This window comes from Anoplopoma fimbria, chromosome 11, assembly GCF_027596085.1.
Source record: "Anoplopoma fimbria isolate UVic2021 breed Golden Eagle Sablefish chromosome 11, Afim_UVic_2022, whole genome shotgun sequence".
NCBI classification, from domain to species: domain Eukaryota; kingdom Metazoa; phylum Chordata; class Actinopteri; order Perciformes; family Anoplopomatidae; genus Anoplopoma; species Anoplopoma fimbria.
The window spans coordinates 8,426,247-8,448,771 of record NC_072459.1 but is presented as its reverse complement, the minus strand read 5'-3'; the positions used below and the strand labels follow the sequence as shown (position 1 = coordinate 8,448,771).

At 38.6% G+C, this 22,525-nt stretch overlaps 2 protein-coding genes across 2 annotated transcripts in view; one reads left to right on the top strand and one right to left on the bottom strand.

Moving 5' to 3' along the window:
* Positions 1–10,271, top strand: part of LOC129098803 (myosin-11-like) — a 32,474-nt gene extending 22,203 nt beyond the window's left edge. Inside the window, exons 28-42 of the mRNA XM_054607910.1 lie at positions 921–1,065; positions 1,608–1,814; positions 2,607–2,711; positions 3,303–3,455; positions 3,546–3,794; positions 4,334–4,546; positions 4,630–4,842; positions 5,641–5,802; positions 5,916–6,044; positions 6,192–6,280; positions 6,950–7,073; positions 7,189–7,397; positions 8,295–8,403; positions 8,493–8,665; positions 9,881–10,271. Of these exons, the coding sequence (XP_054463885.1) occupies positions 921–1,065; positions 1,608–1,814; positions 2,607–2,711; positions 3,303–3,455; positions 3,546–3,794; positions 4,334–4,546; positions 4,630–4,842; positions 5,641–5,802; positions 5,916–6,044; positions 6,192–6,280; positions 6,950–7,073; positions 7,189–7,397; positions 8,295–8,403; positions 8,493–8,665; positions 9,881–10,094 (2,494 nt within the window). The 3' untranslated portion in view covers positions 10,095–10,271. The remainder of the gene's footprint in view (positions 1–920; positions 1,066–1,607; positions 1,815–2,606; positions 2,712–3,302; positions 3,456–3,545; positions 3,795–4,333; positions 4,547–4,629; positions 4,843–5,640; positions 5,803–5,915; positions 6,045–6,191; positions 6,281–6,949; positions 7,074–7,188; positions 7,398–8,294; positions 8,404–8,492; positions 8,666–9,880) is intronic.
* A 2,076-nt stretch (positions 10,272–12,347) lies between these two features.
* On the bottom strand, positions 12,348–21,577 carry LOC129098624 (nuclear distribution protein nudE homolog 1-A-like). The gene is given in 10 exon segments (XM_054607682.1): positions 12,348–14,486; positions 15,378–15,523; positions 15,976–16,061; positions 16,146–16,341; positions 16,344–16,426; positions 17,620–17,756; positions 18,018–18,166; positions 19,826–19,979; positions 20,612–20,723; positions 21,409–21,577. Coding segments are annotated over 9 exon segments (1,086 nt in total). The 5' UTR covers positions 20,698–20,723; positions 21,409–21,577; the 3' UTR covers positions 12,348–14,437.
* Between the last annotated feature and the right edge of the window lie 948 nt (positions 21,578–22,525).

Here is a 22,525-nt window from a genome sequence, read left to right as displayed (position 1 = left end):
CTGAGCCCTACCTCGAGTTACAGAAATAGATCTAGTAGAAACAAGTTGCAATAAACAGAAAAGCGGCATCAGTAAGCATGAAACGTCTAAGAAATGGTCCTTAACTTTTACTTATGAGCCAAAAACTTCTTATTAAAAAAAGGATTTTGAATAAAGAACCTAAAAGTATCCTATCAAAGTAAACTTCTAATAATTTATTTCCAAAATATCTGCTGCTCACTCCTAAATTATTTAGTAGACATCTGCAGTTTACTGAAATAATTTGGGATTTGAGACCAAGTCTCTCTCTTTCTTAGTACTAAAAAAATGAACAAAACTTTATATATTTTGACACATTTAAAACCAAAATATAACTTTGAGTGGCTTTATATCAAAATAAGAAACGGTTTATTCTCAAGTACGTTTGCACATACAAGGAATTTAGCTTGGTGGTTGGTGCGTGATAATAAACACAGTGTAACAGTATAAGACATGATATCCAAAAATAAAAACATGAATATGACATGGTGCCACACATATGATGCATCACAGGCCAAGACTTTTTCTATAGATGAATTTAATAATCTAAACATCCTGGGCTGCTATCTTTAAGGTCAAAGCTGCAGTTTTTTCAAAAGTTTAATAATTTGGTGGTTGAAGCACAGATCATGACTCTGTGCTTCATGAAAAGTTGGTGAGATGAAGGTCCGACTTTAAATCTTTTAATTTGTAAACAACATTTATTTTTCTGCATTTAGAACAAATAACAAATAATTGATTCAATGTTAAACTTGTCAAAGTTACACAGCTTCTGAAATGCTGCAGAACCGTAAATAACAGTGTCGTCTGCATAAAAGCGGACATTTTGGTTAGCAACCTGCTTGGTCATATTTATTTCGGATGTGTCGCATTGATGTCATGTGATTGATTGGGACCGGCAGGGCGAAGCGTGAACAGGAAGTGGCCATTCTGAAGAAAGCCATGGATGATGAGGGGCGGAGCCACGAGGCCCAAGTCCAGGACCTGAGACAGAAACACAGCCAGGCTGTGGAGGAGCTCAATGAGCAGCTGGAGCAGGCCAAGAGGGTACACACACAGACACAGACACAGACACACGCACACGCACACACACAGACACACACACACACACACACTCACACTCACACTCACACACACACACACACACACACAAAAAATGTGGACATTTATAAAACTCAAACATAAGAAAACATATCTCCCGATAAAAGAAACACTGTCCGAATAGGATTGATATACAGGGGGTGTATTTGAGTTACAGGGGGTGTATTTGAGTTTAATAGAATGGAATTAAGTCTAATGATATATTACATATTTTATTACACATAAAAGCGGAAGATACAGAAATACTTTTTGTATCATGTGGGCACACCAATAAATTACTGAAAGGTTAAGCTGTTTTGTAGTGCTCTGTAGTTATTTTGATAGAAAAATGTATGTTCTAAATATTTAAGTAATGATAAAGAATGATATTATTAACTTGAAAATTAACTTTACATAAGCTTCAGGCCTGCTATGTTGTGGCCGGTGCTCTTCTATTTAATTTAAAGCAGCACTGTCACTGACCTGTCAATTCACGTTTCTCCGTCCAGGTGAGAGCTGGTCTGGAGAAAGCCAAGCAGTCCCTGGAGAAGGAGTCTTCTGACCTCAGCGCCGACCTGCGATCCCTCGCCAACACCAAACAGGACGTGGAGCACAAGAAGAAGAAGGTGGAGGGTCAGCTGAACGACCTGCTCTCACGCTTCAACGAGAGCGAGCGCCAGAGGACCGAGCTCGGGGAGCGAGTCTCCAAGATGACTGTGAGCCAAATAAATATGAATAAATTAACACAGAAACACCAAATAAATACTAATGAATTAACACAGAAACACCATAAAAATACACATGATTTAACATGGAAACATCATAAAAATACTTATGAATTAACACTGAAACACCATAAACATATTAATGAATTAACACAGAAACACCATAAAAAATTATCGTGAATCAACACAGAAAAAGCTTAAAAATACTTATGAATTAACATGGAAACACCATCAAAATACTATTGGATTAAAACACCAACACCACAAAAATACAAATGAATTCACACAGAAACACCATTAAATACTAATTATCAAAAACAGAAAGATCATAAAAGTATTAATGAATTAACATACAAAAGCTAATGAATTAACACAGAAGCGCCACAAAATTACAAATGAGTTAACACAGAAACAACTTAAAAATACTAATGATTTAACACAGAAACAACATAAATATACTGATGAGTTTGAATGGAAACACTATAAAAATATTAATTAGTTAAGCTTAAACATTTCAAATACTTGTGAATTAAGATGGAAAAAATCTTAAAGATATTAATGAATAAACAAGGAAATGCAATAAAGACACTAATAAATGAACAAAGAAACAATAAAAAAAAAACAATGAATTAACACAGAAACTCCACTAAAATACTAATGAAGCACTATATATATATTTATAGTATGAGAAGAAAGTGAAGAATAAAACTACATATTTTACCACCTCTCTTCTGTCTCCTTTCTTTCCTTCTCTGTCCTTTACTTTCTCCTCGTCTTCATCAGATGGAGTTGGAGAGCGTGACAAGTCTTTTGAACGAGGCCGAGGGAAAGAACATCAAGCTGAGCAAAGACGTCTCCAGTCTGTCCTCTCAGCTCCAGGACGCACAGGTGAGGGACACCGCAGATATAATCACCTGTTTATAGAGTTGTAGTTCTGATTTGTAGTTCTGCTTTGAGCTAAAATGTGCTAATTAGCACAAAACTCAACTGGGAATGTAACATGTTTTTAAAAAACATTATTTGACAAAACTTTTGATCTGAAAATGGCACAAGATCAAAAGTCAAGGGGTCAAAGTGATTTATTTTGGGGAGTATGAATGTTCTAAACTGTAGAAAAATGCATCCAATAGTTGCAATAGAAAATCACCAAAGTTGCTTTCTGGAAAACAAGAAAGTCTGGGTGCCAATCAAGATCAAAGATATTCAGATATTTTATTGAATAAGTATAAACTTTGACCCACTGGTGGACCTTGAATTTGTACATTTCTTAGCAGTCCATCCAATATTTCACACCGACCCACAACTTTAAACCCATTGTTGACTTCTGGGGACCATGAATGTCTGCACAAAATGTCTCTAATATCTTGAGAAATTTCACTCCGTACCAAGATGGCGGTCCGACCGATATTGCCGTTAACTTTCTTAATTGACCCCCTATCTCCTCATCTCCTCCCTCGTCTCCTCGTCCTTCTCCTCCAGGAGCTGCTGTCGGAGGAGACCCGTCATAAGCTGAACCTCTCGGGTCGTCTCCGTCAGATGGAGGAGGACAGGAACAGCCTGATGGAGCAGCTGGAGGAGGAGACGGAGGCCAAGCGGGCCGTGGAGAGGCAGGTCTCCAGCCTCAACATGCAGGTCAGTAACCTTTAAGTCACCAGACAGTCGGAGTCAAAATCCACAGTGACGCAATCTCACCCGAACTCTCACCGTCTCACTTCCCGTCAGCTGTCCGACTACAAGAAGAAGCTGGACGAGACGTCTGCGACGGTGGAGCTGCTGGAGGAGGGCAAGAAGCGTCTGCAGCGCGATCTGGAGGCGGCCAACAGCGAGTACGAGGAGAAGGCGTCGGCGTACGACAAGCTGGAGAAGAGCCGGGGCCGCATGCAGCAGGAGCTGGAGGACGTCCTCATGGACCTGGACAGCCAGCGGCAGCTCGTGTCCAACCTGGAGAAGAAGCAGAAGAAGTTTGATCAGGTCTGATGATGCTTTTGATGTCGTTTCTCACCTTAAACACACATAAACACGCAAAATGACAGTCCTCCCCATCACAGACTATGGTGATGTTATCAACAAATCCGCCTCCAAACCTCCTCTGAATAAACTAGACGTCATCTATCAAACTGCCATCATTTAACCCACTGGTATCTGCTAATTTGTAAATTAGTCTAATACTGCCTTAAACCAGTATTATACTGTCTTAAACCAGTCTAATACTGCCTTAAACCAGTATTAGACTGTCTTAGACTAGTATTTGACTGCCTTAATCAAGTATAAGACTGCCTTAAACCAGTATTAAACTGCCTAAACCAGTATTAGACTGTCTTAAACCAGCATTAGACCAGGTTCCAAAAGTCCGACATCCTTCGGCCGTTTCTCGTTCAGGTCTGCTTCTCCAAGCGACTGGAACGAGTTGCAAAATAAGTTGGTTCTCAATTTACTTTTATGTTTAAAGGTAAAATAAAATAAATAAATAAAAACTGAATCCTTTTTCATCTAACACCCTGTGATCTCAGATGCTGGCGGAGGAGCGCGCTGTGTCCTGCAAGTTCGCAGAGGAGCGCGATCGGGCGGAGGCGGAGGCGAGGGAGAAGGAGACGCGGGTGTTGGCTCTGTCTAGAGCGCTGGAGGAGCACCAGGACGCCCTGGAGGAGACGGAGAAGACCGTGAAAGGCCTCCGAGCCGAGATGGAGGACCTCATCAGCTCCAAGGACGACGTGGGGAAGAGCGTAAGAGGAAACGTCTGAACAGGAAGTGATTCATCTTTAAACTACGCCATCTCTGATGTTTGATCTTCTCTTTGCTACATCAGGTCCACGACCTGGACAAGGCCAAGCGCGGCCTGGAGGCCATGGTGGACGAGATGAGGATGCAGATGGATGAGCTGGAGGACGAGCTGCAGGTCGCCGAGGACGCCAAGCTGCGTCTGGAGGTCAACACTCAGGCCCTGAGGTCGCAGCACGAGAGGGAGCTGCACGCCCGCGACGAGCTGGGAGAGGAGAAGAGGAAGCAGCTCCTCAAACAGGTGATGATGCTCCTAATGTCACGTGTTTATGATGCAGGAGGAGAGCTTCATGGTTCCTTCCCACTGCTTTTTATTCTAATTCTAATGATTTTGGAAGTGTCTTAAAGCTGCATTCTCTCTACTGACCATCAGGGGGCGACTCCTCTGGTTGTATAGAAGTCTATGAGAAAATGACTCTACTTCTCTCTTGATTTATTCCCTCAGTAAACATTGTAAACATGAGTTTATGGTCTCAATCTCTAGTTTCAAGTCTTCTTCAATACAGCATGATGTTCATTTAGTAAATGATGGTCCATTTAGAGTCTAGACTAGACCATAAAGCAGGGTATGCTTTAGGGTGGGGCTACACTGTGATTGACAGGTCTCTACCAGAGACGTATACGGCGTCTTTATGTCCCTCCTCCTCATTCCAAATATGGTCACTTCCTGTTCACTGGTTGCAACAAAAACAATATCTCAGCATCCGTATTCCAAGATGGCGACGGCGAAATGGCCGAACTCAGGGCTTCAAAACATCAGTCCACAAACCAATGTATCAGGATGACTACATCCACTTCTTATATACAGTCTATGATTTTAAAATGTTTATTAAGTAGCAGGAGGGTCATATTCAGGGCTTTAATCTGGATAAATGATGTAAAAATTTGCGGAAAGCAGGTAAGGTTTTGAATGAGTAGTAACCGTAAACTTTTCCTAATTCCAGTTGGATCCTCTTTGACCTTTTGACTTTATAATTATTATAAAATCCAATTTAAATCAATTGACAATATAGAAACCTAATGACTGTCCATTTACCAGGTGCGTGAGCTGGAGGTGGAGCTTGAGGAGGAGAGGAAGCAGCGAGGTCAAATGTCGGGCAGCAAGAAGAAGCTGGAGGGCGAGCTGAAGGACATGGAGGACCAGCTGGAGGCCACCGGCAGGGGGCGCGACGAGGCCGTCAAGCAGCTCCGCAAGATCCAGGTCAGCTGGACGGATGTTTTGATACCTGAACAAGTTACTTCCTGTTATTTTGTATTTCGAGCAGTTAAACAGAGTGGACCTGAATCAGATGTGTTTAAACCTTCTCCTCTCAGGTCCAGGTGAAGGATCTCCAGAGGGACCTGGAGGACTCGCGTGCGGCCCAGAAGGAGGTCCTCGCCTCAGCCAGGGAGTCTGAGCGCAGGACCAAGGCCATGGAGGCCGACATCGTCCAACTGCACGAGGTTTCAAAACAAAAGCTTGTTGTTTCCCATCAATTTTGATACAAAGACATTAAGCTCTAATTCAAAAAGTATGCCATTAGGGAGATAACATGGTGTTAATTTGTGTTTCTTACCTTTTTAAAACACCATTAACTTGCTTTTTTTCAGATGTTGGCAGCAGCTGAGAGAGCTCGTAAGCAGGCAGAGACGGAACGAGACGAGCTGTCTGAAGAGCTGGCCAGTAACTCCTCCGGAAAGTGAGTGTTTTATATATTAAAATTATGTATTAGTAATAAACCCTTGAGATGTACCATCTCGTTTTCAAGGGGGTCCTCAACGACAATTATACAATACAAGCACAATTAGACAAAAGATTTAACAAAAATAAATAAATAACAAAAAGATAATTTAACAATACCAAAATATGACAAAAAATCTATTAAATAATAATACAAAATCAAGAGGTCATACTCAAACAGAGCATGAAAACAGATCATTCTCTCTGAAAAACTTTTTTCATCACCGGTTTCAATGACGAAAAATAAAATTAAAGAACTTTTCAAAACCTTTTTTTCGGCTGTTTATTTTAAGTTACAAAGTTACAAAACTATTTAGATCAGACTTTTAAATAAAAATAATTCTCACTGGCCTCTCAGGGCTTCCGTAGATATCTGATGTTCAAGGATATAAAAAGATTAAATAAATACATCTATTCAAAATAGTTTGCTGTTGCAACAGTCATCAGATTGAAAAAAAGTTTTGGGATGCAAGTAGAATTTAGTAGGTACCAATTCTTAATCTAGGTTAAGTTTTTTAAGATATTAATTCATTTTTCTTTTTTTTTTTTTTTATTCTCTTTATTCTTCTTAGTGGAAAAACTTATAAAATTCATAAGATTTCATCTCTCTTTCCTCCCATTTGTTCAGATCGCTGCTGTCGGATGAAAAGCGCCGCCTGGACACGAAGATCAGCCAGCTGGAGGAGGAGCTGGAGGAGGAGCAGGCCAACGTGGAGAGCCTCAACGACCGTCTGAGGAAAAGCCAGCAGCTGGTAGGTTCAGGGGTCACGACCAGACCACATGGGTCACGACCAGACCACATGGGTCATGACCAGACCACGTGGGTCTAAAGTTTCCTGTATTCTGTCTCTTACCTCTGCTGTGTAGGTGGACCAGCTGGGGGCGGAGCTAGCGGCGGAGCGCTCCTCCTCTCAGAGCAGGGAGGGGTCCCGGCAGCAGCTGGAGAGGCAGAACCGCGAGCTGAAGGCCAAGCTGCAGGAGGTGGAGGGTCAGTGCCGCTCCAAGCTCAAGACCTCCATCACTGCCCTGGAGGTCAAGCTGAGAGAAGTGGAGGAGCAGCTGGAGATTGAGAGCAGGTACTGGTGCATGCTGGGAAACAGAGTTTAAAATAGATGAATTTCAACTAACATTTAACCAAAGAGATGGGACCAGGCGATATATCAATATTATGTCAATATAATGACATGAGACTAGATATCTTCTACCATTTTGAGTATTACTGCATTACAGTAAAGTGATGTCATTTTCTGAATTTAGCAGCTGTTCTATTATTTTTCTTTACAAACAATCCACATTTAAGTTGATCATTTATCAAAAATCTTCACAATAAACTTCACTGAAAGAGTGAAAGTAAAGATTGAATCACTTAAAAAGTAATAACTTAACTTATCTGTTACAAATCTATGATTATCTATAATTTCCAACAAGTGTTAATTAAACAAATTTATTGAATGATTTATTTGTATAGTTTCACTTTGTACCTTTCTTCTGAATTTGCTGTATAAGGTTAATTATTATTAATAATATTATTAATATTATTAATATAAGTATAATACTTATTATTATAACTAATTTATTGTTGTTATGATTTGATTTTTTTTGATTATAATTATTATTGTTATTTTAATTATCCAGCATTTTTTCGAACAAAGTCACAAAGTTCTTTACACGTTTTAATCTGGGTTCAACCGGATTAAAAGTGCTGTATAAAGTTTGATATTTTGAAAATAATATTAATAATACTTATTATTGTACTTATTATTATTATTATTATTATTATTAATAATAATAGTTAATCATATCAATAGTATGTTGTGTTAATCATGTTGTTGTTAATTATTGTTATTATTATTATTATTGTTGTCATAAATAATAAATATGTTGTGTTAACTATGTTGTTATTCATTATTATTATTATTATGATTATTATTATTAACCATTATGATTAATAATATGTTAATGATGTTGTGTAGAGAGCGTCAGGCCAACGCCAAGAATCTTCGTCAGAAAGAGAAGAAACTGAAGGATTTAAGTATCCAGATGGAGGACGAGAGGAAGCAGGCGCAGCAGTACAAAGACCAGGTGACCCATGACAGAATGTAAAAACAGAAGCAACAACGTGTCACCTGTCGGTCATCATGCTTTCAGCCACACACCTGTTGTCTCTGCAGGCGGAGAAGGGCAACATACGGGTGAAGCAGCTGAAGCACCAGCTGGAGGAGGCCGAAGAGGAGGCTCAGCGCGTCGCGGCGGCTCGCAGGAAGCTGCAGAGGGAGCTGGAGGAGGCGACTGAGGCCAACGACACGATGAGCAGAGACATGGCTTCACTCCGCAGCAAACTCAGGTAACAAAAAGAAATCAAATCAGGAATCATTCAATCTCATTTGGGGTGCAACAAAATATTCATAAAGCCCACGAATGAGGCAATTTGTACATATTTTGAATCTTTCGGCGCAAAAAAATTCATATGCATCGACTTTCTACGTAAATCGCGCTTTCTACCAACTCTCTGAACCCCAAAACCTGCTGGCGGGATGGAAAAGCATATTTTCTATAAACAACCGCTAAAACTATAACTTTTATTACTGCCAGAAGCAGTGAAAATTGGCATAATGGTCAGATTTTCCTCTTTCCGACAGTCCTTGAACACACCATGTGCGTCAAAAGGTTCTGTCAGAAAAACATTTTATTCTACATGTCTCATTTAAAATCTTGCCAAAAAATAAATCGTTTACTTTAACCAGATTCTGTAAAAAACATAAAATTCTGAGCTCCACAACACAACAGTGAAGCCATGATTGATTCATCTGAGACCAACAGTCATGTGACAAAAATTCAGTGTATCTTTGACTGAACTTCAGGCTGCTGAACACAGAGCAGAGAGGAGAGGCTGTAAGTGGAGGTTGTAAAAATGTAAATAGTTAAATATATATATATATATATATATATATATATATATATATATATATATATATATAGCATGTAGAGCCTCTATTTTTTTTCCAACATTGGTAACACTTGTAGACTCTTGAATACATGTTGGATATAAAGTAAAATAAATGATCAAAGAATTTAACTTATTTTTAAAGATTTATGATATAACTGTGTTATTCTGCATTAAAGACATGTTTGAGTTCTCTCTACTTCTTGTCATGATTGTTCTGCTTCCATAGAGGAGCAAGACTTTTATATTGTAGTGAAAAAAAAATAGCTAAAGAGAGAAAAATATGACCGGAGCAAATAAACACCCCAAAACTGCTTTGGGGTTCAGAGGGTTAAACTTGTGTCTTGAGAAAATAAATGTGAAGGCATGAGATGATGTGTGATTTTAAATTTCCTCTCCCTCCTTTTCATGTCCTCAGACACTACTGAGTCTGAAATCTTTCCTCAAAGCCTTCTGGGAAATTTGCTCCTCTTCCTCATCGCTCTCTTAATCCCTTCTGTTTCATCCTGCTGCAAGATTTCAGGGGCTTAAAACTTTGCAACTATCCTCCGCCTCCTTCTCACTCTCCTCTTCCTCCTCTCTCTATCTTCCTCCTGATTGGTCTGGTGTTCCTAGGCGTGGCGGCGGGGAACCAGTGTTCAGCAGCCCGAGTCCTCGGAGCAGCAGCGGCGGCAGCGTGAGGAGTTTGGGGCTCGGAGGGAGCATCAGCCGGAGGAGCACCATCAAGGAGAACTCGGTGGAGCTGCAGGAGGAGGAGCCTCCATCCCGGTCCCCGTCTCCCCCTCAGGACCCCCGCGGGGAGGTGTACAACTACTCCCCCGACGAGTAGACCAGGATCCACCCGAGTTAAGTGGGCTGAACCGGAGCCCAGAGATATTATCACACTTTTAATTTAAATTATTTGACAGTTTTATTTAACAGTAAGGTGAAGGTGTTTTCACTTAACGGATTTATGTTGAAAATTCTAAATGTCATTACACAAACAAGTAGAAAAAATTGACAAAAAAAAGCCAAAAAGACCCAATAATATTGTTTTATGTAAAAAAAATACCACTAATGCCAATGTCATTCTGATCATACATTTTTATATAATTTTTAAATAATTTGAAAACATTATTTAAGACTTATAAAGTCTGTAAAATTACTTGGCAACTATATTGAGAATCGATAAATCATTTCACATAAATCACATAAAATGTTGGTTCCCAGCGTCTAAAATATGAAGATTTGTTGCTTTTTGTTGACTTATATGATAGAAAACTGAATATATTTAAGTTCTGCACTGTTGGTTAAGCCCTCCTGTTGGCTCTGGGAAATTATTTCAATAATCTTTCACATTTAAAGGGAAAAAAAATCAGGAAATAATCTACAGACAAAATAATAATCTCTGATAAGAATTTAAATAAAATACAATCATTTTAGCTCTCTAATTTACAATTAAGTTTTTCTCTACTCCATGAGAATGTGATGATTATAATTGAGAAATGTTACATACATTTTGCTCCAAATACTACAATACCCATGAGCCTCAGCGTCTGTTGCTATGCAGAAGACTACAGTCAGAGCTCCAATATATTCAGGACACAGACACAAAACATTGTAGTAAAGTAAAGCTGCTGAATTTATCCAAAATCTAACATCAATGCACTCTGGGATTTGAAGTCGCCTCATCTCCTGAAGCTGTTGTGGACACTCTAGTTTTTTTGTTTAAATTCATCAAACTGTTGACAGGAAAATATTTGCAGCTTAAATCCAGTTTTACCAAAACCTTTCCCTCCAGTTAAACCCGTCGCTAACAAACCAAACTTTTCTCTCATTCATAATTTCCTCCCTTCTTTTTCTGGCTTTATTAAATGATGTACTGCTCACATTTTGTTTTTATCTCACCTTCTCAAACATTTAAAAAACAAAACAGCGCTCAGGAAGTCAACTTGTTGTTTGTCGAGTTTAAATACGAGCAAGTTAAAAAAGTAAACTGATGTAGACATGAACCTAAAAATTAATTATTAGGACACACACACAGGTCTGTCAATTAGTGCCCCAATTTATTTTTAAAATCAATTCTTTAACATGAAGTTCTCGCACAAATCAGAGACCTTTTACTACATCATGTGACTTCAACATTATCATTAGCTGGTATAAATAACAACAAAAGACCTTGAGATTTGTTCCTACTCTAGTTTTGAACTGATTGATTCCAAATTGTTCAACTTCATTTAAGAAAATCATTATAATTTAAAGAGGACAAAGAAGGAGACATGAATGGAAATAGATTTTATCTTCTTGGTTTACAGTGGAATGGATACAAAATAATAAAAAAATAATAATAGAAATAAAAACGCTTGGGTTTTTTTCAATAGGTTTTGTGACGTAGCCATTATCTTCAATGTTTGTCAATTATTAAGACATATTATTTATGGAAATCTAATATATTTAGTTTTATTTATATTCCAAAGTCAGTTTTCCTAGTTTAAGTTTCTGCTGTTGCGTTTTTCCCCGAAAGAATTATGACCCAGTCGTTAAACAAAACTTACATTTTGCAGCTCAAAGACTTTTCTAAAGATTAAGATGAAAAAATTATTCCATCTGTTGCGGAATTAAAATTATTTTTAACCAGATTGTCATGTTGCGACTGTATTTTCTGACCAGGTACCTTTAGAGTTAAAAACAAACAAAATATAATTTTGTATGAAAATGACATTTTTATTTATGTTGTAAAAATGTTTGCAGATTAAATATTTTCTCAACCAAATAGTTTGAAAAAATTTTAAGGATTAAACAACAACCTTCGGAACTTAACGACCTTCAATGGGTTTATTTTTATTTTTGTTTTCAAAATATTTTAGAGAGAATCTGTTTACTTGGAAACTGAATGTAAAACTATATTTGTATATTCATTATTGAAATTAATCCGTGTGATTTAAACCTCACAGACACACAATATAATATTTAACTTTAATTAAAGTGAGTTGTACAATGACTGCTGTGACTCTCTGCTATTAAACTGCTACTAAATCCTCACAGATGTGTCGTCTCGCTTCTTCTGCCTTTTTAGAAGAAATACAATTAAGACTTATTGTTTTTAAACATTTCAAGTTTTATTGCTTTTTCAGAAACATAAGCAGCACTGAAGACTCTTTGTTTGTGAGCATGTCAGTGCTCTTAAGGCAAAAAAACACAAAACACACAAAACCTCAAATAGTTTCCACGTCTTTGATACAGTAAATAAAACCTATTACATCCTTTTTTCTTTTAACATAAAACACAAGTAGCCTTCACTGAAGTATTCATATCTCACGTTTTTTCACTCCTGTAGAGACAGAAGTAGAGCTCTGAATTCAGTCGGAAGTCGATGATCGTTTCATCACAAAGTATCAAAGTATTAGACAGAACGAACAACACGCTGATGTTTTTATATTCTTATCAAGAGTGGAGCTAGAAGTGTAGGCGTCCCTAGAGTAATGCTAACAGAAGTTTGGCGATTTTGCCATCGCCATCTTGGATTATGTCGCCACATCATGTTGTTTTTTTGCAATCAATGAACAGAAGTGACCATATTTGGACTGAGGAGGAGTGACGTAGAGACGCCGTATACGTCTCTGGAGTCGACCTGTCAATAAGTGTGTAGTCCCGCCCTAAAGCATACCCTGCTTTATGGTCTATTTGACTCTAAATGGACCATAATCTACTAAATGAACATCATGCTGTATTGAAGAAGACTTGAAACTAGAGATTGAGACCATAAACTCATGTTTACAATGTTTACTGAGGGAATAAATCAAGAGAGAAGTAGAGTCATTTTCTCATAGACTTCTATACAACCAGAGGAGTCGCCCCCTGATGCACATTAGAGAGAATGCAGCTTTAACACATGAAGCTTTGGCTTCTGCTGCCTGGTTTGGCCTGATGAAGCCAGAGAAATTGAGCATCCTCTGGGGATCATAAATATCCAAAGTAAACTTCACCAGAAAAGTAACGGACAATAATAAAGAGTGAAGGTTAAAGGCAGAATGAGTGGTATGGTCGGTTGCGGTTTTTAAACACATTTAAAGTTGTACGTTGCCCGACAGCGGTGACGTTTATGGTGATGCCAGCGTGGAACCAGCTTTATCTGTTTGGCGTTTGCATAGCGCTGCATCATTAACCGAATATTAATTATGATTTTGACTTCCCACGTTTAAATGAACATGATCGACTGTGATATTGAAGTTTTAAAATGCTCCTCTGCATATGAAATCAAGCGCTTCCTAAACTAGCCACCAGGGGGCGATCCAGATGTTTAGGTTTTCACTTTTGTGTAACCGGCAAAAAGCTATAAACCAACCTCCACAATGCAGAGGACGAATTATATAAACTCATATTTCATATTCCTGGAATACTTCACCTTTATACAAACCCTGTAAAGAATCAAGTCAAGTCTTAAATGTATTAAAGAAACAAAGGTTGTTTATTCTATAAAAAAATTGATTTGGCTGCAAAATATTTACTCAAATGTAAAAAAAAAAATGAAGACCTCGTGTTTCTAAAGCATCTAAAAACGAATTGACCCTTTTTGTAAAATCCTTTGACATGTAAAAACATTTTTTATCAGTGAACTATTTGTGACGGAACTTTCGGGCTCACCATGCTGGCCGTGATTCTGTAATTTGGAAAACAAAGATTAATCGGGTCACATTTGTGATCATACTTAAAAATGTGCATTTATGTGACAGATTCATCCTTCGCTACAGTAAAGTGAAGGAAAACCCTTCATGCATTGGAGTAAAACACTATTTAAGTTAAGTTATTTGCACCTTGAATGTCTAAACCTGCACCCATCAGTGTCTTTTCATAATAAACCGTAATCGTAACCTCGCTGTCTCTTAAAGTCGCTTCATGTTCAGTCTCAATACACAAAAAAAGATACAAAGAAAAAGCAAAGGAGTCCAATAAGTTAGTCCAGGACTAAGTGCTGAAAAAGTCCTGCTGACAAACAAACAAAAACTCTTCCTGTGCAGACTGGAGCTGCTAACAGACATCCCAAAGTATCCATAGCAACCGTATCTCAATCCAGTGGTCCGTGTTCTGCCAATTGACCCGTACGACGTGCAACACACAGTACCGTTAAATCCAGACTGGAGGAGACGGGGAGGCGTAGAGGAGCCCAGAGGAGGATTTAAGGACGTTTCACTTTCACAGCAGCAGCTTGGGTCCGGCTCCGAAGTCCAACCTCTTCACCAGCCTTCAGAGACACAACAAAAACACTCAACAATAGAACTCAAGGTGAAAAGTTTACATGTCAGACATTATTTTTAACCTTCAAACCATTCATTAAATAATGATCTAACAATATCTAGACGGTGCATTCTAGAGGTGGAGAGTAACTAAGTACAGCTACTCAAGTTTGGGAGCAAAGCAACGAGTGAATCTCCCTTTAACCCTCTGAACCCCAAAGTTTATGGCGTTTTTTGCTCCTGTCACATTTTTCTCTCTGTGGTCTTGATTTTTACTACACAATAAAATAAATTTCTTCAAGTGTCTACAAGTGTTACCAATGTTGGAAAAAAAAAAAAGGTTCTACATGCTATTGATATAAATTATTTACATTTTTACAACCTCTACTTACAGCCTCTCCTCTCCTCTCCGCTCTGTGTTCAGCAGCCTACAGTTACGTCTACATTTAACAGAATTGTTGTCACATGACTGTTGGTCTCAGGTGAATCAATCATTCTTCCTAGTTTCACTGAGGAGCTCAGAATTTTATGTTTTTTACAGAATCTGGTTTAAGTAAACTGTGAACATGTAGAATAAAATGTTGTTGATTAAATATCACAATTTTAAGCTTAGTCTCTGTTTCTTTTTCTGACTAAAGCGTTAGTCAAACAAGATGTGTTCAGGGACCGTCGGTTAAAATCTGATTAAAAGATTAAAATCTGACAATAATGACTGAATGAATGAATGTTTTTTTACAGCTTCTGGCTGAGATAAACATTGAAGTTTTGCTGATATTAAAGAAAAAATGCTTTTACATCCCGCCGGCAGGTTTTTAGGGTTAACAAACCATTAACAGATAACACAACCCGATTCGATTACATGACATGACCTGTACAGCAGTTGTTCTTCTTCCTCTCACCCCTTGTTGTAGAGCCCGTTGGTAGAGTGAGTCTCTGAGGAGTTGTTCTGTCCCGACGGCGCCCCCTGTCCACCAGCCTGGCCTCTGCGGCTCGCCGTCTGCTCGTTGACGTAATCACGACACGACGCAAGCTTGGACTCCAGGTTCTACGAGCAGGAGACGACGTAAACATTCAGCTTCATTAACACTTTGACAATAAAACGTGATCAGGGATCTCTTAAAGTTATTTCTGCTTTTGTGTCTCTGACTCTGATCTGTGATCCGATCCGAACCCGTGAGTTTTTTGATCGTTGCATCAATACTCATGACGATATTCATGATTATCCCGATAATGCAAAATTCCCCACAATTCAAATGATATTCCAATAGGCCGTAAATTCTATATTACTCAGGAAATGTTATTTATGAAGAACAATCATTGATTTGTGCTTGTTTAAATGTTATGTTATGATTTGTGCTTATTTAAATGTTATGTGGGTTCAAAATAAGTAGTTTGTGTGCATTTGAGAGTGTAAAACCAGAAGCACCCTGCAGCGTCACATGATGAAAGTCAGCAGCTGATTTAAAAAGGTTCTGGGTCAAAAGTCACAAGTCTTACCCCGACTTTTCTCAGCAGCTCTCCGACGATGTTAAGAGCCGAGATTCTCGCCGACATGGTGAGAGGATTCCCCGAGAGGCTTTCTCCTGCTGTAAAAAACAAACACACCTGATGAATGCAGAGAAGCTTTAAGTGGTATAAAACAAAAACAAACAAACACATGAACCGACCTCTGCTGACGGACAGCGGTGTGGAGCTGAAGGACTCTGACGAGGCTGGAGGTCTGGATGGCGTCGTTGTGGAAGAGGGGACGGGCTGGTTGGAGGACGGAGACGTGGTTTTGTCCTCCGGTCGTTTGTCTGCCGGGGTGAGGGGAGGGGTGGGCAAACCCAAACCCGCCGAGGCTGAAGATGAGGAGGAGGAGGAGGAGGATCTCTGATGGCGCTGCTGAAGGACGGCTTCCTGTCCTGAACCTGCTGTTTCTGCTGCACGGCGAGCTCCTGTCTCAGGTCTGTCTCACACACACACACACACACACACACACACACACACACACACACACACACACACACACACACACACACACACACACACACACACACACACACACACACATATAACAGTTACAGAAGTGAAACAGGAGACTTTAAAATGATGCATCATGAAATAACACGTAGAAAAAACAAACTGTATTCACGTTTGCTGTGTTTAAAATCTTTAGATAAGTTGCAATCTTTGAGATCAAAGAAGATAAAAAATGTCTTCAACGATGTCTTTATACGATTTTGACTAAAATGAGTTCAATGTACTTCTTTAACCCCCTGAACACCAAGCAGTTTCAGGCCGTTCTTTTCTCTCCTGTCACATTTAACTCTCTGTTGCCTTGTTTTTCACTTCAGTATTAAAGTCCTGCTCCTCTATGGAAACAGAACAATCATGACTGTTGAGGGAGAACTCAAACATGTCTTTAGTGCAGAATAACAGAGTTATAATGACAAAAATCCTAAAAAACAAAAAACACAAGTTGAATTTCTTTGATAATATATTTTACAAAAATTTGAAAAAGAATAGAGGCTCTACGTGCTATACATAGTGAACTATTTACATTTGTACAACCTCTACTTACAGCCTCTTCTCTCCTCCCTGTTCTGCAGCCTGCAGTTCAGTCAAAGTTTATGTCATTTTTGTCACATGACAGATGAATCAATTATGGCTTCATAGTTTCACTGAGGACCTCAGAATTTAATGTTTTTTATAGAATCTGATTAAAGTAAACAGTTTATTTGGGGCGAGACTTTAAATGAGACATGTAGAATAAAATGTTTTTGATTAAATATCACAATTTAAAGCTTCGTTTTGGTTGCTTTTTTTTGTTCCTCACACATTTGTTCGAGGTCCATCGGAAAGATGAAAACCTGACGATAGTAACAGCTTTTACATCTTCTTGCTGTGATAAACGGTGTAGTTTTAGAAAACATGCTTTTCCATTCCGTCGGTGGGTTTGGGGTTTCAGAGGGGCCTCAAGTTTTCTGTCAGTGTTCCTCTTCTTGTTCTTAAAATAACTTGTTATAATATTTAGATTTATTATAACTATTTAAAGAAAAAGAAAATAATAAAACAACATGAAATCAGCTCCAAAACTTAGAAGTCACTGTCATCTCAGCATGCTGAACACTGTTTAGATGAACAACCGGAGCTCTCTACCTCTGGCCTCGTCCTTCAGCCTCTGGACGGACTCCAACAGGTTCTCCTTCTCATCCAGCTCGCTCTCCAGGAAGGCGTTCCTCTCTATGACCTGGTTCATCCTCTGCTCAAAGTCCTCCAGAGACATGATGGTCGCCCTGAAACAAAAAAAGATTGAAGAGAGAATTTTCCTTTAACTTCCTTAAAAGGGACAGCGAGTGGGATTTAGTGACATCTAGTGGTGAGGATGCAGACTGCAACCAACTGAACACCCCTTCTCTCACGCCTCCCTTTTCAAAACAAGCGTGTAGAAGTCTACGGTGGCCTTCAAGGTAATTTAAAAATGTGAAAGGCTCTTTCCAGGCTCTAAAAACATGGCGGACAAATCCTGCACACTGGCCCTTTAAGTGACCTCTGACCTCTTGGTCCTCTCCAGGTCGTCGTTGGCCTGCTCCAGCTCTCGGATGTATTTTTGGAGCTGGTCTCTGACGGCGGTGGTCTCCGCCAGGTCCCCCTCCAGGGTGGAGATCTGCCGGTGGGCCTCCGAGTGCTGCGTCTCATACTTCTCCTGGAAAGAGGACGACCACGAGAAAACATAGAAAATATACAGATTATGAAGACTTCAAAGTCCTTTAAAAGCTTATGTGACGTCAAAATCATTTAAATATTCTGAACATTTGAGGTCATTCAGCTAAACCAAAGAAAAGTTTTAAAAACATCATCTTAATGTGATTAAAAGTATAATAACAAGCTAATAAAAACATTTGCTGGTATAAAAACATACTTTGGTGATCTCATATATGAGTCTCACAGCTGGATGTGTCTTAAGAGAGAACCGACAACACAAAACATGTCAAGCTTCAGCATGCTCTCGCTAAATTCCTTGAAGTCTCTGCATTCTGTTCACACATCCTGTCAAAGATAAACACTCTCTGCTGTTTTGAAAGTGAGTAGAAACCTTTCTCACTTCTCAATACAGTCTCATGTGTATTATTTGTGTGCATGTATCTTAAATGATTTTAATTTGAAGTATGAGTGACTTTTTTGCCATTTTGACTGTACAAAAACTAAATAAATATCTTAAACTTGCCCATTTTGTTTCCGTAAACTTTTTTTTGCTGCAGAATCACTGATCTTCATAGTCTTTTTGGCTAAAATGCCTCTGAACTAAATAAATATATAATAATAATAAATACAATTATTAATAAAAGTTATTGCTGCCACAACAATATATGTATATATATATATATATATATATATATATATATATATATATATATATATATATATATATATATATATATATATATGTCATCCAAACTTAAAAACTTCACCTCAGACCAACATTCTACTGCAAAAAAAGTCAAAATTTTCTCTCCTGAATGTTGAAGTGCAATGTTTATAAGAAACTTATTAAAAAAATTAGGAAGTACAAAACTGCGTGTTACAAACAAGGCTTTACGACTGAAATGTGTAGCAAAAAGTATCTCTATGTTTTGTTTAAGTGGCCTGTTTTAGTTTTTTTATAATAGAGACACTTTCCCTCTCGTGATCTCAGCAGAAAGATAAGGAAAAAAGGGAACGAATTAACTCTGACATTTACTGGTGAAGGTTTTATGGGAAGAACTGACATCCCCTCCAGACACGGACCAGGCAAGAGTCATCAGCTGGCTGTTCCAGCCCTGAATCAATCCTCTGTGAAAGTGTGTGTGTGTGTGTGTGTGTGTGTGTGTGTGTGTGTGTGTGTGTGTGTGTGTGTGTGTGTGTGTATATATATGTGTGTGTGTGCAGACTATTCAGCACAGGCAACCAAAGTCATAAAACTTAACATACTATCAGCTGATGGATATGAAAGTCTCCAGTCAAATCCACTTTTAACGGGTGATCAGCTGGTTGAATGTTATCACAATAACTTGGACGGTTCTGACAGAGCAGCTTTATGTTTCAGTGTCGGCTATAAAACCAATGCTGAGGTAATGACTACGTTTACATGCACACAGGCGGTGACCTCCGGTTCTGCCGGGTGAAGCCGATGCGGAAGTTTCTTTAAACTTGCATTCTCTCTCCTGACCAGCAGGGGGCGACTCCTCTGGTTGTATAGAAGTCTATGAGGAAATGACTCTACTTCTCTCTTGATTTATTCCCTTAGTAAACATTGTAAACATGAGTTTATGGTCTCAATCTCTATTTTTCACCAATATCTCATAACTGATAACGTCCTCTGTACCTTGTAGTTTTCCAGTTCCATATGAAGGCGGTGGTTGGTGGACAGAAGCTCACGGTTTCGCGTCTCGCATTGCTTCAGCTCCGTCTCCAGCTCCACCTCGTAGTCCCGACTCATCTGCTGAAACTCCTGCAGCTCCTCCTGGGCCTCCTCCGCACTGAACACACACACATGCACACATATGCAGAATGTTAGTCACACGTTTGTTACCTTTGGACATTATCACAGAAAACATTATCTGAGCTATTATCCAAATTGACCATTTCCCCAACCGAACCTCGAGAAGATGTGGCGATTATGGATTAAACACGAAAGTCTAAACATCACAGAAATGTGTTTAAATGGAAAACACCTTGAGGTTCACAATTGTTTATCATGCAGGAGGGTCTACTGCTTTACAAACTAAACTGGAGAGGAGGTATTGATTATTATTTCTGAATTCATCACGGAGCCCTAGAAGTCCATGAAAGATTATATTTTTGTTGTATTTCCCACGCAGTCTGATTAGCACAAGATTATTGATTTATTAGAGCAAAATATTAACTCATGTAATTTATATAACAATATTAAAAAAGATCATCTTTCAGAACTTCTGTGGCATTAAAAACATCAACAATCCTCTAGCTAAAAAGGTGCAAAAATACTTTAATCATCTAGTAAAAGACGATAATGTACTCTCATATTATGATAGAGAGTACTTTAACATGTGTTATGTTGATGAACAGAGGGAGGCAGAAGTGATGGACTGTGAGGCTTGTTAAAAACAACATAAACAAGGGGGGGACACACCTTTGTTGTAGTCTGGCAGCCTGGTCCTTCCAGTGCTCCAGCTCTTCCTCCAGGGACCCAAACTCTGGAGGCTCCGGATCCCCCATCTCTCCTCTCACACACCAGCACCGGTCTGTGGGTCAATTAAAAACAAGCCAATAAGAAAAGTTCCGATCTCTGGGAATTCCCTTTAGAAATAGGGACATTTATTTTCAAAGTCACACCAGTCAATGGTTAAAAAGTAAATGATCATAAAACATGATTTAAAAGGATTCATCAGCAGTTCCACGTTAATTCGGCATATAAGGGATTAGTTATGCAGCACTGACTTCCAGATGAAATCGCAGTTTCTTGTTTTCTGCTCGTCAACACCATCAATGGCGTTTACAGTTTTCTCAGTTAGGAAAGAGCGTCCAAGTTAAGGGAATCAAGGCACTAAACTTAAACTTAACTATATTAAATACGTTTTTGTTTGTAAGCCGAATTCAACAATAGCATCTATCGATTCAAATGACATATTTAATGTAGGTTAAATTCGATTAAATGGCAACTCAAACTACAGTTCAAACTATTTAGACGCAATATGTGAAAGGAGTCTGGTCATCAAGCTGAACTACAAAAGGGGAACTACAAGTAAACGTCACCTAAAAGATAACGGGTAATGTATACCCTCATGTCAGAGCGGACACCTGCTTTAATACACAATGCAGATGATAAGGTCAAACTATTATATATACATATATATTATATATTATATTTACTAGTTAAGGGAGTTTAGAGTGTAAATCCCAGCTGAGACAAATAGAACTACAACTTACGCTCAGACGCAGTAATAACCAACTTATTATTTATTTTAAATCCTCTTCATGTGCTGCTTTGTATTCCGACAAACGTCCGTCGATTAAATGTAATGGTAGAACCGTAAAAAGAAAACCATTAAAGGACTTCCTCGGAGTTGGAAAGCCACAAAGTTGCGACTGTCTTGGGAAGACGTCGAACAATACGAGATGCCATTGATAGTGTCCCGGACCGATCCACCAATCAGAAGTTAGATGACGGACTCGTTCGCTCGTTGCTATTGGTCGATTGCCTGTCAATCAAATGTTGGTAGGCGGGATCAGGATCATTGTCCAATCAGAGGAGTGACATCTGTGACAGAGGGGTGTCTCCATAATCTTCAGGGTCTAGACGTTGTGATGAATTACCGGAGGCCGGTGATGCCTTCCAGTGCTGTCGGAAAATTGATACTTTTTTATATATCGTGATAAAAATAGTGCTTCTGGAGTGGTGGTTAGTTAATAAGTGCGTTATTGCTGAAAATTATGAGCTATGAATACATAAATTACAGGTATAATCTTATATGAACGGATGAATTTGTGCTGTATTCACTGACAGTAGGAACGTAAAGATAAAATAATATAAGTTAAGATAAGCCTTTAATGATCCCCAGAGGTAAATTTAGTTTTTGAAGCAGCATAAGGAAAGAAAAAAACACAGATCTAGTAAATATAAATAGTTTGAGGTGTATAAAGCTAACGTATAATAGAAGCTGTACAAGATCAGTTGAAGTCGAAACGTTAAGAAAAAATTACAGTTCAAAAGTGAAAGCGGTGTGATGTGTTTTATGGGAGCAGAGTCAGCAAATCTAGTAGGCCTATATGTCAGAGGTGTTTATATAATATGATTATTAATAGATAACATGAAAAAGTAATTGTCCTTATTGTTTGTCTGTATAAATTGTACAAGCAAATTTCCCCTGCAGGGACTAATAAAGGATTATCTTATCTTATCTTAATATGAAGATTTAATAGAAATGTAATATAGTATACAATGTAATAAAACAGTTTGACATAAATATATCTTAAACAGCATTTAAAAACTTTTGTTGTAACATTTTAAGTAGTAACAGGGGCCAATTTCAGTGTTGGGGTTACC